General features: G+C 40.0%; 1 protein-coding gene across 1 annotated transcript; it reads right to left on the reverse strand.

Moving 5' to 3' along the window:
* Positions 1–2,342: 2,342 nt before the first annotated feature.
* Positions 2,343–3,987, reverse strand: EAF01_009646 (uncharacterized protein; the record flags this gene model as incomplete). Its single annotated transcript, XM_038917902.1, has 4 exons — positions 2,343–2,726; positions 2,780–3,553; positions 3,611–3,849; positions 3,900–3,987. 4 exons carry the CDS (start codon positions 3,985–3,987, stop codon positions 2,343–2,345), a joined length of 1,485 nt encoding a protein of 494 aa, XP_038766711.1.
* Between the last annotated feature and the right edge of the window lie 15,943 nt (positions 3,988–19,930).

Consider the following 19,930-nt stretch of genomic DNA (forward strand, 5'->3'; position numbering starts at 1 on the left):
GAATCAAATCAATAGGTGTGGAACTCCCTCGCCATCAATGAGGCAATTTCATGCAGCAGTTATAGTGTTGTATCCTAGCAGATTGTCTGCGTTCAACCTTTATATATTTCCATCAAGGGTTTACATAGATACCTACGTGAGCATTTTTATAAGCTTGTTTGACCTTTTCATCAGTTCAAATCATATTCACGAGTGATTAATCTAAAGTCATCACATTCAGCCAATAAAGTTGCTTCCTAATTTATCAAGTGTTCGTCCTGGCAATAACTCTCCAAGCCATCTTCCGTGACACTCCTTGCGTGATCCTCTTCTAGGTCTCCTGATGCTACTTCTCAACATCCATAATCTCATGATTTTTCACCAGCAAATTCGTTTCGTCAGCCACCCCCGCGAATCGTGCAGACCTGCAAGGAGCGTTTCCGTCAAGAGCACTTTTGAAATCTTTCTGCTTTGGTCCAATAGGGTATTGGAGACGGGAGAGAAATAATCTAGTATAAGGCCGGTTTTCAAGAAGGTAACTTTGAGGATCTAGGAGGTGTGAGAATGGATGTGTAAATGGAGGAAGAGGGTAACACATACCTTTTCATCTCGAATGAACTCTCTAAGACATTCTCGCACAGTAAGTCTTCGACACATGATGATGTTTCAACACATTTCTCTCTACCACACCATCGCCAAATCATTTAGCCATTCTTCATCTCAAGTTTGCTCACTTCTCTTGGGCAGAATAGAAAGTCAACCATACGTATCCACTGCAACATCGGTTCATGTTCTCTGAACAATGCTCTCTTTATCACTACCTGATTAAAGTAGCTCAAGTTTGGATGCGTTGTAGGTTCTTCTGGAATCAGTTCCCGTTTTGAATAAGTGAATAGGATGACGGACTTCGGAAGAAGGGTTAGAATGAATAACTTAGAAGAAGAGGGGGAGAAATAGAAGGAACATCTGACTTGTGAGAATTAGGATCTCGTGATTATGAATTCTCTAGTTGGATTGAGATGTTTGTTAAACGTCCAATTGAGATTGGTATCATTATCTGTCGAGTCTGGAGAGGAGACAGGGGGGAGATTCCCAGTAGATATAGATAGATATAGTATCCTTTCCTCGGCACCAATCATTAGAATCTCAAGCTTGATTTAAATTCAAGGCCCTCGGGCTTTCCTGATCAGGCACGTTTGAACTCTGTATATTGAGCAAAGTCTATGAGAAATGAGGAATGAGGAATCAGACTTCAACTTCTGAGTCTTGAGAGGAGATCTCTGCTCAAAAAATACAATTTCAAAGTGTCTAAACCCACTCTGAGATATTCAAAAAATAAATCGTAGATGTATAAACACGGTGTTCGGTAGAAAGCAATGAAGAGACGGGCCTCTATGGGTTATACTCAAGTATATGATCAAATCTCGCGATTAGCCAGTACTAGTCCAAGGTATGAGATATGAGATGCAACAATATCCATCATCTGATTTCTGGTGATCTCGGCCTTGGACTAGCTCCCTTCTAGTACGGCAATGTCATGATAAAGAGAATGGATACTTATATGTGAAGACCCAGGGTCTTGTTGGATTTAAGGAATAGGGAGGTCATGCGAATATTGATGATACTGTAGTTCAACAGTAACTAACAACTTAGCAAAGTACGAACTTAAAGATATTTGGCTTCTAGTGGATATGTAGACTTAGCTTCATGACATCTATCTCCACTATGGATACCCAACGCCATCAGAAGACTATGTATACATCATAATCCAGCACAGTACAAACAGGAGTGAAATCATCAGATAACAGGTTTAGATGTTTTCTATTTGATGTCATTATAATACATACAAACAATACTAATAAAGTACAGATCGTCATTACATAGGCGGGGTAAATCCCATACCTAATTCGAGATCTCGGGACTCGAGATCTCTATGTATATCTACTACAACTGTAGCAGTATTAGTACCCTCGAACCAGTACGTTCGATGACCATTTCGGCCTCTCAATGGGTATATGGGTATCTTGAACACATTATACCCCACCTCTCTCGATAATCACATCCACCCAATTGGAGCCCTTTTGTATCCAAACGGCCTTTTCTTGGACAAAGGAAAAAGGTTTTGGGTTCCAGGTTCCGTTACTTTTGTATCCTGACTTGATCTATGTAGGTGACTATCCAAAGTCTTTCCATCCCGCGTGGAGTGACGAGCCGAACCCTCTATTCCTTTTAGCTCCATCGCCTGGCCAAGCCGCCGAGTCGCCAAGCCCCCAAACTCCTGTTTGACCCTAAGTAAAGGATAGTATGAAACATCGCTAAAAAAATGCTTGAAAATAAATAAAAATATACATGTCGAACCCATATCAGAATTTGTTCGTGTTTGAATTCATGGGTAGAGCATATGTTGTGGTCGAATCCCATGATTGTGGCGGATGGGGTTTGGAAAATGAACGTGACGGTGATTTATATCTTGCTTCTCTGCCAAAGTAGTCTGGTGTTTCTCGACCACTTTTTCGAACGGGTGAAATTGGAGTGACGGCTTCTGGAGTTTCGTATGCCTCCATGTTCTTGCTGTCATGTTGATCTCGATCCTTGCTAAGCATTTCGTAGGACCTGGGATCCTTGAAGGCGTGAACATCGGCGCTGACAAATTCATTGTTGGGCTTTATTTTTCCACGGTACATCTCATACCAGCCTGTGATCATTGCCTTTCTGCCTAAGAATATTGCTGCCCAGAAGCCATTGAACTAAATTGCATTAGCACTTGAGTAGAGTGACGATGGCAATGGGGAGAACTTACGGATAGCATGACAAGGACCGCACCAACGGTAGCCTCGTTCACAACTAAAGATTTCGCTAAAGGGAAACACTCTTTTTTACCTCCACCAGTGCGTACCAAACATGTTAACCATTGCTCAGCTTTGGTAGGATCCTTGAGAATATTTGTTTCTAAATCATCCATGAAGACAAACACAATCGCAAAGAACGCGACATCAGCGATAATCACTAGTACAATAGCGATACCTCTCCATTGTAACTCAACCACTCGGCGAACTCGACGATATGCTTGTCGTGGTGAAACAGTACGCACACTGTTAGTGTACGAAGGTAGAACTCCTGAAGTTTCCGTGGTGTTGGAATCGTCTGCGAGGGATGAAAGATATACTTTGATGCAGTAACCGAAAGTAACAAACTGGATGATAACGGTGGCGCCAGAGAAAATTAGAAGAGGGATCCAGAAGTCCGCTAGACTGTTCTTGTGATTGATATGGCAAGTATCTCCAAATCGGAAGGAAACACCACTGAAGATCATTCCAAAACATAATGCAATGGCCGGTATTCCCCATCCAGTAGCAAGAGCTCCCCACATGAATGACTTTCCAATAATCACCTGCCAACAGATCTGTAGATGTAAGGCGAGGGACCTTAAGAAGACCCACATCACACCACACCAGCCTCCAGCCATTATGAATGCGCCAGAGATTGCGCAAGTAAAGTTGGTGCTCATATCGTTCGGAGTGATCGCGTTATAGCATTGATCAGGGTTTGCGCTTAATGGTATAATGAATCCCAACTTCAACGACATATGTTAGGAAACGCTTGGGAGAAGGCACGGGAACTGGTGACTCACCTGCATCAAAACTGTAGCAATAACCAAGCAGATACTGAGGTAGTGCCTATGGGTCTTCTCAACTGGCAGAAATGCGAAGCATATCAACAAGTATATAGAACATATCATCGCCGCTACACTGACCCAATTTGCAGATTCGGTGAGGGTGTTGATGCTTTCACCGTACAACCATTCACTCTGTGGACATGGCAAGCAGCAAACGACCCCCAAGGTGGTAGAGCAAAACCTTCCATCGGTAACTATATGTTGTCAGCATGGTGAAGCGGACCGGAGAGTATGCAAGACATACAACCACCCGTTGATGGGAAGAGATCTGCCTCAAGGAACGGCGCTGGACACCTGCCCTGGCCAAAAATTGTTGAATTAGAACCGCTCATTATGGAGATGAGAATCAATAATCGTAATAGAGGAACACCAAATCGATTGAAAATGACGGCAGCAGGGTGTGTAAACTTTCCTGATTCTCACACCGGACCGGCCGTATATCAATGGAGGGAAGGAAGTGTAAAGACACTATATGCTGTGGCGTTCTTCTTCAGCTGTCATATACTTTTGGAAATTAAACGTTTGTAATCGTCATGTGGTATATTACGAAACCAGTGAAGGGAAAGTCTAGTATGTCTGAACACTCGGTGATGCGTAGGCCCGTAGGATATAGTACTGGAAGTGTTTCATAAGGCCATCGCCAGGTGTTTTGACAATACTTCAGACGATATCAAGAAAGCAGAGAGAATTCAAAAATGGAACTGGAACGTTTGCGTATGATACAGGAATGAGAGAAATAGAAACCGATCCAAATAGATAGAATGGGGAATACAAGCTTGCATATGTATAAGGCGACATAAGTGCAGTCCGAGTACCATAGGTGGAGTCTCGTAGCTTGTGAGGCACGCGAGGGTCTTGCCCATGATGGTCCTCTGGCTCCATGACGAACCAGGATTGGTCCTTCCTAATGCCTTCCTTGAAGGGACGTAGGATGAATCCCTGTGAGAAGATGGTGTTCCGGCCAGCAAAAGACGCGGATGAGGTCTTGAGTATCAACTAGTGGATGACCGGATTAGGATATAAATCCACCTTGGGGGTTTAATTGGAAGAAAAGATTTGCGTATGAAGGGACAATATCACAATATTTGAACAAGGAATATAGGATTCCTGGGTTATCGGAGAGAGAGGATACATTTGGGAGGAGGCTACCAATTGGCAAGCTGAAGAGTGGTTGAGAAAGTTTTGGAGAAATACTGGTGATGGGTAGTTTTTTCCTTGTGTTTAAGGAAATCTCGGCCAACGAGCTGAATCATTGGGTGCGAGAGTGTGGTAAGTTGATTGCCTTTGCATGGATACGATGACCAGGTCCCTTGTAATTTGTGTCTCCGGGGGATCCACTCTTGACTTTTCCACATTAGGTCATTTCTCCATGGCTAATTGATACCATTGGATGATCGCGTTATTGGTTTATTGTTGACTGTTCTCAGATATAAGTTATAATTGGCACGGGCGAGGAAGAGATACCCAAGAAAGAAAATGAATTCAATTGAACTCAATTCAATCCAACCCAACCCAACCGAACCAGAAGAGCCTTGATAAAGAAAGCCACCACGAGGATTTCCAAGGGGGAGGCGTTGTTTATTTCACCGTGTATTCCAAATTGCTCTGTTGATAGGTAGTCATCATCAACAACTGATTTGATTTTCCTTTTCGTTTTTCTATACCAAGCCGTGGTCCCCTCTTCCCCCTCAATTAGAACTCCGCAATTTGCTAGGAGGTAATACAACTTTTTCGCTTACAGGCACAAGCGTATAATTAGGCCTACACAGAATTTGCTAGATACCAGCTAATGTATTCCGCAGTCCACTCACTCACTTGCCCACCCACACACATTTTTCAACTAATTGCAGATGTGTAAGTATATATGCAGGTCCAAAGGTCGCGCGTAAGGTCGTATTTCATCATCTTTATGTTACAATCCCTAATCAATATCACCAAAAGCTTTCTTGTGGTTTATCCAATCGATGATCTGCTGCAGTAGAATTCTAATAGATGTGATCGTGGTTCGGAAAGAAAAAGATCATACTCGAGTATTTCCTCAAACAAAGTTCGGAAGATCGTATTACCCCAAAGGTCCACTAAACAAGAAGCGAGTCGCGAACTCGGATTTTTAATTTGTAATTGAGGATCCGACGATTTCAAAACTTTGATACTCGAGTATATCATACTTTTTACTAAGACTGTAAGGTCTCTAATAAACACAACAAGACTTGGGTAATCTAGATACTTTGAGGGCAATGTCGATTCGAAAGCTGTTGACTTAATTTTGACAGGTGGGTCTGAAGTAACGCGATTGGACTTCCCAATTGAACACAACGCCAACGAGAACGAAAAGTTCAGCCAGGCGATATATATGGCAAGAGTTCCTTGTGTTGTCGAAGTCACACCTTCCCACGGATTCCTTCCACCGACGAATTTAATATGTATGGAAGCAAAGAAGCCGCCGTGTAGTGTGTACTAGAACGTAATGTACTAAATAAGCTAGGTCCATTTGATATTTGGCACAATATCGTGCCGTCTCACTCAAACACACCATACGAAAGGACGTTCTTAATTAGGTACTCACGCAAGTACTCTATCATGTTTTTTTCGGTCCTCCTGGAATTCGTGTACTCTTTGTTAGAATCGACCCGCGATCTTGCCACAACTTCCACTTTTTGTCCACGCAATGAGGATGGGCAGAGTGGCTAAACTATCATGCAGAAAGACGGAGAGGCAAAGTCAGTCATAATACAATCATTATTATCAGCCAGCTATCCACCATGGACAATTGCAAACACATCAACGTCAAGCCTTATCCAAACAATAGACAATCAAAACAAAGTCGAAAAAGGAAGTGCTCTCGTTTATGTTTACATGTACATAATCATCTGCATGTCGGCAGGCTCGTGTCTGAAAAAGAAGTGGAGGCAAGCAAACTGTTGTTTACAGTCCCACAGTGCCCTGAAGCTAATGATTGGTTTGAAGCTAATGTAGATGAAATAGTCTAGTCCATCACACCAGGTACCGGAGAATCCCGCTGCTTTGAAGAAAATGCCGTTGAGCATGCTGAGAGGTTGAATCCTCTAAGACCATCCTCACGCCATTATCCACCAAAGTTGATATCACAATGACATCTCTTACTCACTGTACTGTTGGTTGGAACTTTGACGCCGAAGCTTACGTCTGTTAGCCATCGTACAAGTGCAATAGCATGAATGATATTGCTGCCGCGGAGGGATTACTCTTGAATTCTGGATCCGTAGTCTTAACTAACACATTCAGCACCCGCAGAAGGATCTGTTTAAAGTGGCAATGATCTTCCAACATCTCCGAAAAGGACCCCCCTTTTTATACCATCATCCACTTTGGGAATCTATGCTGCGGGGCCGGCCGTCGATTATGTTTATCAATCTTGACTCGGATGGAAAACTGTTTGCCAGAAATCTGGTTTATATTTGAGGAACGTATTTGATGCAAGGCAGATTGAATTTCTGTTTGGCTGAGTTCTGAATCTCTACTTCGCATATCGGCTCCAGGTTTTTACAAATGCCCATTCCGCGTACAAAAAAACAAACATATGTGGTGTGGTCACTGCGTACATCGCCGCCCAAATGACTCCCAGAGTCGGCTCGTTTGATCGATCCCCGGCGCAAAACAACTGCAATTAGAAAAATAATATCTGTGCTGCCCGTAGATACTGATTTCCTGCAATACTCCGTACTTTCTTGCGTTAGAAATGAACTTATTGGGTAAAAAGCCACCTTGGTGTGCCATAGCACTCAGTCTTATTTGTCTATAAAAATCTCATCAAAGCTGGCAGGATGAACAAGAAATGTACACGCTCGTCACGAGCACGTGGTAGTGGAGACTCCCTTCGTTTGACCCTCTTTGTCTCACGCGTTGATCTATCGTTCATGTGTGGATATCGTCATCCTCATTCATTTGGAGACATGGACGTTGTTCATGCATTATAATCTCATAAGGATTTCTCACGGATCAAATCCTCGCCGGGCCTCTGTCAATAAGTAGTTTCAGACATATCACATCGGCACTCACGCTACAGAACCTTCATAAGACTTTCTGAACACTGTGACGATATACCATAATATTTGGTAACATTTACATTTTTAATTTCAAAGATTCTTGATTTTCTTTTTGCTTACAACCCTCGCGCGGCAATTTTACCCTCGCCTATCTAGACTGTGCCCCCCTCAGCCTTCCTCCGATTGTCATGATAGCTTTCTGTGTGTAAAATTTTTATTATCCTTCCAATCACGAGCTGAGAATGAAGAGTAATTTCTGCTTTAGGAAAATGCGTCATACCACTATCCCGATAAGAAAAACATTGCAGAAACGTCCTCTGTATCTTCAATATACTTCCATGATTGCTTTTCATCAAATATTTCAAACCAATTGTGCTTCATCTGTCCGTTAGATGACAGTTTCTCGCTAGTATACTTCAAGTTCACGAACCAGCCCCTTGGTCTACGTACGGAGTATCTATAATCTCCCACTTCTAGAAGCAATGTTTTTTTGAACATATCACACAACCGTTGTAACAACTAAGCCCTATGGATTTGAAACCAATTATAACTACGTTTAGGCTCAAATCCCCTTATGGTGCCTCACTCCATATTACAAGCAACCGCTAAAGGTTTATGCTGTCATTGTATCAGGATTCAAAATGAGATATGACAGACGCACTGACCTTGTATATCTACCTCATTCTGGCTTCATCATCAATTCCAAAATAACATAATCCGCATTGCATCGGATAACATCCTAAACGATACATATGTAAACATGTATCTGCACCTCTATTCAGACATCAAGATCACGACCGAGACTCCGACCCGACTACTTGGAACGGCTCGAGACTCGCATCTATTACTAGGTGATACATCCGATTTAACTAATCCCTTACGCAGTACATAAGTCTCGGTACAAAGACACACATTTGTAGAAAATATTCCCTGAATAGGCGAGAGCTAACAGTATCCCTTGAAGGTGATATAGGTCTCAGGGATCGTGCAGATATATCCACCAGGATGGTTTTAAATTCTAGGTGGGAATATACCTAGGGAGGTGAGAAAATAGCGTCTGAAGCGGATAAACAGGAGAATTTTGAGGTTACATTCACTGCACGCGAACACACTAGGTACGTAGAGCGTTTCCGAACTGGTGAGGTACACATTGTCTTCTTCGCCATGAAACTAGAATGATGCGGGTGAGACGTACGGCAGGTTCGTACGTACGAGGCCGGTCGTAGGTGCTTGCTTGTCGTACTGGAATGCGATATAGCCAGACCCCATGCGCTGGACCCAAGTGTTCGTTTATGTCGTGATTTCCACGTTCATCCATGGATTACTTTCATATAGTATGTATCTGTCAGTGTCAGCTGTGACCCAGCTGTGACCACCAGATCATATCACTACTCCGTAGGAATATTGGTATATCTATCAATCGCTACTGAGAATTACACCACTTCTTGTGCGAGGCTTTTGTATACTTGGAGAGATGTACATATCAGTCAGCCTCAGAGATATCTCTCGCTTTCTATTTCTCCTTTCCATCATCTGTAAACGATAATGCGATATGCGACCTCTCATTGGCACTTATCGGTGTCAGGAATCAGGGGAAATTCTTATAGTAAGACCGGAAGACTCAGCGTGAAACCCCGGACTTACGGCTACGGACGGTTGATACCGTTGTAAAGTCAGCTTACTGTTATTATGGTTGTTTTTGTTGTTGGGTGAAATCTAGAACCTAGATGCAATCAAAAAACATGGTACAGAAACCTGGGGTTTAGAAAGTGGACGATTTCAATGCTGTTGTGTAAAGTTGTCTGGAACCAGAAGGATAATACAATAAAGACCAACCGAATTAAGACCGAACATTACTATCGCTACCAATGTTATCGTTCAACTTCGTTTCAATCATGCTTTGTATAAGTTAAATTATCTACTATATATATGCATTCTTAGTCTAATCGTCGCTTTTCCGACAAGCGTAGTAACTCTTATAATAGATTTCTATAAAGATTCGCATCTAGTATGTTTATATAAATATAATAGTTATAACGTAGTTTAACATCGAGTGGTCTATATTACTAAATGGCCTATTTCAAATATATATATAAAATTCGTTTGTGTGTAATTGTATACTTTTCTTATTTATTAATATGATTTTTTGGAAATCGAAGATATAATATATAATTATACAAATATTATAAAATCTAATTTATTTTCGAAAATTTAAATTAATATAAGACTTATTATTAAAATAATATTTTTATAATAAAAATCATAATAATTTTGATTTTTTTAATAATATAATAGAAATATTTATATAAAAACTAGATTTTTAAGAAGCTAATTTTTTATTATTGTTTAGTATTTTTTTTAAAAAAAATAGTTTTTAAAATTTCAATATTAAACAATATTTAGTTCTAATATATTTTGAAATGAGTTATTTAGTTATATATTAATAACTAATTTAAATAAGAATAGTATGAGGTAGTATGAGGTAGAGATATTAAAATCTGAAAGTTTTTAATTGGAATGCTTGATTCAAGTTTTTTATACTAAACTACATACGTACCTTTGAGCTTTCTATATTACATAGTCAACATTAAAGGTATATATATAGTTTAGCGCGGACCCTACGCGGACCCTACACGGACCTTCACAGAGCTCTGCAGTCCGAGTCTCTAAAGAGACAAGGAAACCTCAGAGTGATCTTTATGGTACATTCGTATGTAACATTCCCATCTAATCATGCCTGAAAACTTTACAACACTAAGCTCTGAACAATTCGCAGATTTTTGCGATTGCGTATGGTGTGGTAGTATCCATATTTACAGGCTACAGGCACATCAATGCCGGATGGAAGTTACCATTGTAGTCTTACCACCGACCCGTGTAAGCTAGTCCGTTTGTCCCTGGGCGGGCTTGGAATTTGAAATGAGTTGAATCCGGAGGCGGGTACTAGGGTGAGAGATGCACAGGATGATAATTTTACAGTCTCCGAATGTTTGCATAGAAGCTACTGTGTGTGCTCCGTGTGAAAACTGCAGATGGCCGTGGATTGATAGGTACCAAGATACTTGGGAGAATGTGATCGATGTGCATCTCTTCAGGTGTGGGAAATTCATGAAGGGATTACGCGTTTTTGTTACTATTGTTACTGCTTCTGGAAACCTTCCTTTTTCGAGTCTTGGCATTTAAGTATCCTTCATCTCACGTTACAATGAGTTGATGGAGTTCGTTAAGGAAAAGTTACTCGACCTCTCAACCCAAATGTTGGCGATACGGTCTACATACAATACAACAGAAAAGGTGTTACCCCCTCTGAATTTCTATATTATTACTTTCATATAGGCTGTACATCACCTGTAATTTTATTGGATGGCTTGCGATACGTATTCAATCACTAAGATGTTCCTGCATAAGTGTGCTCACGCCGAATGTAAGCTTCATTTTATGCCGTCCAATGTAATATTCGATTCGAGATGCAGATAGACGTACACGTCCCCACGATTTTTCTCTTCTTTTTTTCGGCCTATATCTCATCCCATCAAAATGGGTGGCTAGCCATCTAAAAATTGTACGTACAATGAGAGCTGGAGAAAAACATTAACAAACTCCTTCGGAGCGCAATTGCCGAATCCTTATTACAACCAAAAAAACTAAAGGTATCCTTCGAGAATATTCGGGACGGATCATCAACCTTCTACGGTTGACGCTATACTGTAACCTTGTGCTTTGAACCCCAAACTTCTCTTCCTTCGGACGGGAAGTTATTACAATACGAGCGTTTTGTGGGCAATGAGCTCGTTTGCGACTTCCTTCTCTTGTTTCTGTTACCAGCAGTCTTTGTGTCCCGTGATTGAGGCGATTTTGGAAGCTTCCCTCGCGTGCTCGTTGGTTGAATTTGGACTCGGATGGGTAATTTACAAATTGATTCGCTTCATGGTAATGACATACCAATAACAATACCCAATACCAACTACCTAGTATGTTACACAACAGCAGAAGGTCCGAATACATCTTAGAAGGAAACCTGGGGATCACTCGATCGTCGGTTAGTCAATTAGTATTTAGCATTTTCTTTGTAGGTCGTTACTCAACATCACTCGGGTAGTCTCTGTGTTCTATACCAAGTGAACTTTCAACCGTGTAAGTGATACGATGCGCATTCGCTTCTCTTTTGTTTTCTTTGTAGAGAAGTCTTGGTGTTCGTTTGCTGGGTCGAATGACAATTGCAAATACTACCCAAGTTTATTGGGTAATGACAATTTGGGGTGAAAACATCCTGAATGCGGGGATGCCGTGAAAGGCGGAAGAGCCTTTCCCCATCCATTCATCCATCCATTTCCATTGTACCGAGTGGTTTTATCCTTTTGTTTCCATGCTTCCAGAACATTGGTGTCAGGCTTCAATTTTGTTTCAGAATAGCAGGTTACATACTGTACAGATGCACTTTCTGCATGCATACTAGTTTATGTGCTTCAATTATATGCAGTCCTCGAGTATACTCTTCAATACCTCAGTACATGTATTTGAGAACTGTAGATCAATTTCATACATACATACATAGGGAAGATACTTCTCCTCAGGAGGGGTTGGCGTATTTTGTGAAAGGGGACACATGAGAGTAGGCGTCGTCAGCTAGTATTGATAATGCATAAACTATTGCTGTTAGATTGCGATTGCGATTTTGGTTGCCAGATTGCTTGGTATCTCGATCTGGGAGTACTCCAAAGTATTTCCGGCGAATTTCGCGTTTTATGTAATAGTCGACATTGCACTGAAGTCAAGCGAAGTTCATGCTATGGATAGGTAGTGAATGGAATTTTTGATTTGCGTGGAATTACTACGCCAGACATAGAGGGAGATGAATTGAGGTGAAATGAGCTGCCAAAATCCCATCTTCCTCATGGCGTCATATCTGAATTCAACATCTAGAGAGAAAGCACTTGTCAACAGTAATTGGAAGCACTTGCATTCTGAGACTTTCTTCATTTCTCTTGAGCTGCAGGTTACAGGGCTTTCTTCTGGCGGTCGCAGCATAGTATGATCGATGAATCTTTCATCTTAATTGAAACTATACAGTGGGCACGCAGAGTAGCTTGTGATTTTCGTAGACTACTGAGTATGCTCTTATGATGTCCGCAGTAATACTTTCGGGGGGCACATAACCATATCCTATGAATAGCATCAATACAAGACCCTCAAAATGAGCGACACGTTAGGAAATTGCATGGAATGTCGTCCGCTTAATTGTGCGAACTGCTCAATAGTATGATAAACCTCAGTCTTCGAGCTGCGAGCTGTGTGCATTTCTCTGCCATTATAAGGTGTTCACTACCCATCGGATTTGTTTTTACTGTGAACGAGACCCAAGTTTGAGGAGATTTACACTTTATAGCTCCAGATCAACAAAGCTTACTCTTATGGTAGCCAACACCTTCGGATTTGATGAGAAAAGGGTTGTGTCTGTTTAATGGCGGGAGTGATATTCCACACATTCTAGTTATCATTTTCAAAGGCCTTACCGATACAGAACCATTGCCAAGATAAACTGTGTACATAAATTTCTTTTCGATCACTATAACAACCCTTTAGCGAGTACAATGAGAGTTCTAGTTCTGTTCCTACAGTCTTATGAAAAGCGTAGGTACCTTCTATGCTCATACCGATTACAGGATGACATATACCATGTTTAACTACGTCCTACTTACAATTATTCATTAAATTTCTAATCTTCATCAAAATATAAGATTGATGCTGGCTTTCCACATTGTCGTGTATCCGAACATGGATTTGAGAAATACCAGCATCACATTTCGATACCTACATACCTATGTACCTATTTATCTACTTTCCAATTTAATTCTCGAATCCCAGATGGTGTGTTGTTCCTGTTTGTCAACACTACTGATACTACCCGGAGGTCAAAGGTGTAGGAGACTAGGTAGCTAGTATTCAGTGGACTGGAATGGATTAACAAATGCATACATATATACATACATACAGATCTTCTCCCTCATTGCAAAAAATCAATTGATCACTACGAGTCACACATAGAGTCAACTCTATGTGAGAGTAGACTCGAGATCTTATCTCAAACGAACAATTATATCGTTATTAGCTAGAAGCGAAGTCAATTAGAATTAGATCAAGTCTTTTTACTGCCGATTTAATACTTTCAAATTCTATCTTTATCTTCTTCATCGACTGCATTCTTTTAGATTCAGATAGGAGAATAGATAGAAATTGATAACATGATGAAGCGTTTAACGTAATGTAGCTGAATCTATTTATGGTGATGATAAATTTTTGGCCCTTAACTACCTACCTAGTATTCGAATCAGAATCCATTGGGACAGCTTCCTTAAAGATATAATCTACTTTAAATTGTAAAAACCCTACCACAATCTTGCCATTCCAGAGTAGAATCTAAACACATCCATCCAATAGATACCTACGCAACAAATCCTCGGAATTCACGCTCGTGCTCAAGCCTTATTGACTCCCTTCTAATGGTAATGTGCTTCGCATGAAATATCTTGAATACCTAGTGAAACCGCTAGATGTAATTACTTTCGTTCGGATTTCATTTCATTTCATTTCGTTTTATTTCATTTCATTTCGTCGTCAGCTGTTAAGGTAAGGTAAGGAGGGAAGCGAGGAGATAAATCTCGTGGACGAACAGAGATAGCAATAAGAGTCGCTTGGCTGGATGTAGATATATCTCACACAAAGACGAGAGAAGATTGGGAATGTATTTGGATAACGTAGAATGTATTGAAGGATTGAAAGTTTTTGGTTGAATTACACAATACCTAGGTAATGTATTGTAAATCTAATCTTTACTGAATTACTAGTATTGTTTCCAAGCAACTTCAAGGACTGTTCATCTCCAGACGATTCTCAAGATACACACATATTGAAATAAACAATCATCATCCATGTGTATTTGAAATTCATTGGAAAACTAAACAAAGACAGTATTTTACTTCGCAATCCAGAAAAAGAATTTACTTCTTCCTTTCCTTATATATCATATCATATCTTCTACTAATAAATACCCAATCCCCAGAAACTAAATTCCGACTATGATTCCCTTAATATTTCAAACTCAAAGGCTTTCAAAAGGAAGATGAAAGATGAACTATTTTATTACTAGGTATTTCCCTCATTTGTAAAAAGAAACAATATATTAGAGTCTATCCTCTAGTATCTATTCGAACTTTCTATATATCATATATATTATATCACATCCCATAAATCCTCACTCATAGCAATGCCCAGATCATTTGGAATCGGGATATACCGGATATCCGACATTTACTATCAATGTACTGGAGATTCTAGCTTTGGTTCCGAAATTTAATACTAGGTAGTCATTATGCATACAGCTTTGATCAAACATTCAGGAATCAGATTTCAATATTAGATTTCACCAATGTTACGCCCGTGGTAAAAATCATGCTGTGAAGATGAAGTATTGAATGTTGATTCTGCTTGTCTTCCTCGACTTCCCTTGCTGCTTGTCACGATTCGAAAATGAAAGGGGATGTATACTTGATAGTTTTCCTAAGATGGATACATACTATCCCATCAATCCCACAATTCCAATCCCATCAATTCATCTCCATAAACTCCTCCACACCCATCTAAAATCCAAGTCAACTCATAAGATAAACAAACAAACAAATAAAGCCCAAGGCCCGAAAACAACGTTTCGACCTGCATGCCTGTAACTCCTTAGATAGACAAGCGATAAAATCAACAAAGACGGACATATACATATATCCCCATTCAAAGCTACAGTTTCTTAATGAAAATTATAATGTTAGTTTCTCGGATCGATATCAGTATTCATACCAAAAAACGAAAGCTAGATTTCAGGATGAGATGAATCAGTCTACGCGCTACCGTGTCCACCGTCACGATTCTCGCCCACAGCGAAAGGAAAGAATACTCTATAGATTAATCCCTCAGTTCTAAAAGAGGGTTTAGCAAATCGTACGTACATACATACCATATACAGAACCTTCCACCACCTCAAACTTCCCTCATAGAGAATCACATTTCATCATCAGAGACATTTATCAACCCATATCTTCCACAACCTAGAATCCAACCAGCTGTCGTACTTTGAATTCAGGAGAACATCTATTAATAGAGACAGACACAGAGACAGATATAGAGATAGACACAGAAATAGAGATAAAGACTATTATGTGTACTCGTCCGCACGGAAATATCCCACAGGGACGGGCAAACAGATATAACAACTCGTCGCGCATCGATACAAGAAATATGGATTGCAATACTCCGGCATTACGTAAGTCTCGAGAGGAAATTCAAGTCAGATCATTCGTTGTATCTCTCTGTCTCTTTTAGTGTATACATCGCTTGTATCACACTAATTGATACCTATCACCTTATACCTATAACCTTATACCTACCACCTCATATCATGCATACTCCATCTTTTTCCATCCATCTTCTCATCCTTCCGCACCCAACATCCATCCTCTATCCATTTCAATCCCACATTACCTATACATACTACATCACACAATAATATACCATACTATACCATACTATACTACACTACACTATACTATACTCCCCTACTTCTCCCCCTCCTCACCCCAATCATCCATCTCCAAAGTCCATCACCATTTCCTCTATCTATACTCATTATGAGATTCTATAATAAGTATACTAAATCACTTATTAATATCTTATTCATTAAGAAATATATTAATAACTAATATATATAATACGATTTTATAATTTAAAATTATATTATTATATTATTATATTATTGTGTCTCTTATCAGATTAATTTATAATAGAATAAAATAAGATGGAAATATATAAAAGATTATTAATAAAAGAGACTAAATAGATTAATTATACTTTCTTTTTCTAATACAAATGATTCTATATTTTTTATTTATTTATTTTTTATATTAATTAACGTCTGTCTTGAACCTCCCTAAGGGTATTTAGACGTGCTAAGATAAGGGACTATTTGAGCGGCGTGATCGTCGCAACCGAATTTAGCAATTTAACTTCAATGCCAGGGGCTGTTCGCTCCTCTGCAGGTGCGATCCACTTCTGTTTCCAGAAGGGTACGTCTGATCCGGGTTCTTGTTAGGGTAGAGCTTGGTTCCCGGGTGGATAGGCTCGTTGTGGGCTCCGATCCCTATGGTGAAGGAGAAGAAGTGGGAGTGGGTTGCTATTTGTTTAGCCGAGCGGCAAGGCTCTTATATTGTATATTGGGTTTGCGGTTTTTAGGGGTGTGGTATATTCGAGTGATCAGTTGAGTGGTAAGTTTATAAAAGGGGCGGCGGGCTTTGTTGAAAAGATGGTCGCTTTCTAAGGGTCCTTTAGTAGTTAGGACAGATCTGAGTGTAGAACTCTGAGTCGGTAATCAGCTGAGTGAGCTTGCTAGGTGTGTGTAAGAGTTTCTTGATATATGTGATCGCCTGTTTGTTAGATTGTATTTCTACAGGGGCCAGGGGCCAGTCTGAACATTTTAGGTTGTTTATAGTGCATTTAAAGAAGTGATATGGTTCCTTAGCGCTGCCGCATGAGCAGTCCAGCTTGTTGTTTTGATGACCAAATCGCTGATGGTAAGCGGCGTAGTCGCCATGACCTGTTTTCATAGCTAGTAGTCGGTGAAGGACTGCTCTTGGCAGAGTTAGTTCCTTCGGCTCCTTTGTGTTGTACTTGGGAGACCATTCTTTATAATTAGCAGAGAGAGAGGGATTCATCTCTTCCCACCACTCAGTCTCTGCGCGTAGGCGCTTTTGGCGAACGATCGTCCGGACACCGCTAATTGTTGGTAGCTTGTCGATCGCCTGGTCCATGGGTCCAATTGCGCCTGCGTTTGCTAGGCGGTCTGCTTCCTCATTCCCTTCGATCTCCATGTGACCAGGTGACCACTTCACTCTAATGTCAAGTTGTTTCATTGCCTTATGGCACTTATGGAAGGCCCATTGCGTTGTGGGCGGCGCGTTTCCAAAAAATGATTCTATAAGATTCTATTTAAATCGATTTTATTTATAAGTATAAAAACTATTAGAATTTCATTATAAACTATCTAAACCTAGAATATTCTTTAAAGAAAACCTAAAAAAAAAGCAAGCAAATTCAAATCAAATCAATTCTCATATTATATATTCGATTTATTCCTAAAGCTAAAATGATTAAGTTTTCCACTAATATTAAAATATTGATTGTTATTATTATTCTAGAACTAACCTTTTAGACTCATATTCGATATTATCATTCGCTATGTATAATACATTACATACAATATACTATACAATATACTATACAATATACTATACAATATATAATCTATTCAATACTTCTCCCCCCTCTCCCCTCCCTAGTCATCTGTCTTCAAAGTTCATTACTAGAATAACAACAAATATAAAAGATACAAAAGATACAGAAGAAGCAGAAGAAGCAGAAGAGAAGAAAATCATATAATCATCAATGAATATATCATCAAGTTTATTGTCGTTAATGTTTCCCACCACTCTCCACTCATCACCCTCTCTTATCCTATCCCTCAAATCGTCAAAAACTAACTTAACTATCTTCCACTTACACTTTTTTTTCCACTCCTACTCCCTCCCCTACACATACCACTCCTCCTCCCTCTCCTTATACATCAGATTTCCTGTAAACTCTCCCTTTCCTTCCCTTCCCTTCCCTCGCAATCCACTCGCAATTCACCCTCAATCTACCCTCAACCCTCTCTTCCCAAACAACCTCAATCCACTCTTATCTCATCTACAACCAACTCACCTAATACCATACTATATCATGCTACACCATTCCATTCCACCTCATTTCATATCATACTATACTATACTACATTGTATTATATTATATCATATTATATCATACTATATAACGTGGTTTATCATCATGCGGCCCACATCATCATGCGGCCCACTTTCACCTCAATTTGCACCCTTTTATTTCAACACGCGTTTTATCAACAACCCACGATGCATTCGAATAATGAAGAAGCCCGTATACTCCTAGCTATCGATGCTATTCATAAAGACAAAAAACTAAGTGTTAGAAAGGTTGCTACGATGTATAATATACCACGTACAACACTACGGCGTAGAATAGACGGTTTTACCCCTCGTACAGAATATCGACATAAAACCCATAAACTTACAGAATTAGAAGAAGAGATCATTATTCAATATATTCTTGATATGGATTCGAGAGGTTTTCCACCTAAACTTAAAGGGGTGGAAGATATGGCGAATCATATTCTTGAATCGAGAGGTGGAAAAGCGGTTGGAAAGCTCTGGGCGCATCGATTCGTAAAGCGTCACAAAGAATTAAAGACGCGTTTTAGTCGTATTTATGACTTTCAAAGAGCTTTGTGCGAGGATCCTGAGTTTATTCGAAAGTGGTTTCATCTTATATCGAATATGCGAGCGAAATTTGGTATACAAGATTGCGATATGTGGAATTTCGACGAAACAGGCTTTATGATGGGAGTTATAAATGCTGGTATGGTAGTTACTAGTGCTGGGAGGAGTGGTAGGAGTAAAGCAGTACAACCAGGCAATAGGGAATGGGCGACAGCGATCATATGCGGTAGTAGTGTAGGGGAAATCATACCTCCATTCCTGGTGGTTCAAGGACAGGTGCATCTTTCCAATTGGTATACGGAAACCGATCTTCCTGCAGATTGGGCTATTAAACCTACTAGCAATGGGTGGACGAACAATGAGACAGGATTGGAATGGTTAAAACACTTCGATAAACATACAAAGGATTGCAGAGTAGGCAAATACCGAATGTTGGTGCTAGACGGACACGAAAGCTACGAATCCATACCTTTTCAATCATATTGCAAGGAGAATGATATTATATGTGTATGCCTACCACTGCATTCAAGTTATTTAACTCAACCACTTGATGTCGGATGTTTTAATAGGTTAAAACAAGAATATGGTACTCAAATTGAGGGGTTTATAAGGGCACATATCAATCATATCTCAAAGGTCGAATTCTTTATAGCTTTCAAAGCTGCATATCAACGATCAATCATCTCTCAGAATATGAAATCTGGATTCCGAGGAACAGGATTAGTCCCCTTTGATCCTGAAATAGTACTCTCAAAATTAGATATTCGAATACATACACCTAGTCCTCCTCCTTTTGTCAATTTAGACCTCTGGACCTCTCAAACTCCTCACAATCCTACGGAAGCTCTTTCTCAATCAAC

Source organism: Botrytis porri (assembly GCF_014898465.1).
Source record: "Botrytis porri strain MUCL 3234 chromosome Unknown BPOR_014, whole genome shotgun sequence".
NCBI classification, from domain to species: domain Eukaryota; kingdom Fungi; phylum Ascomycota; class Leotiomycetes; order Helotiales; family Sclerotiniaceae; genus Botrytis; species Botrytis porri.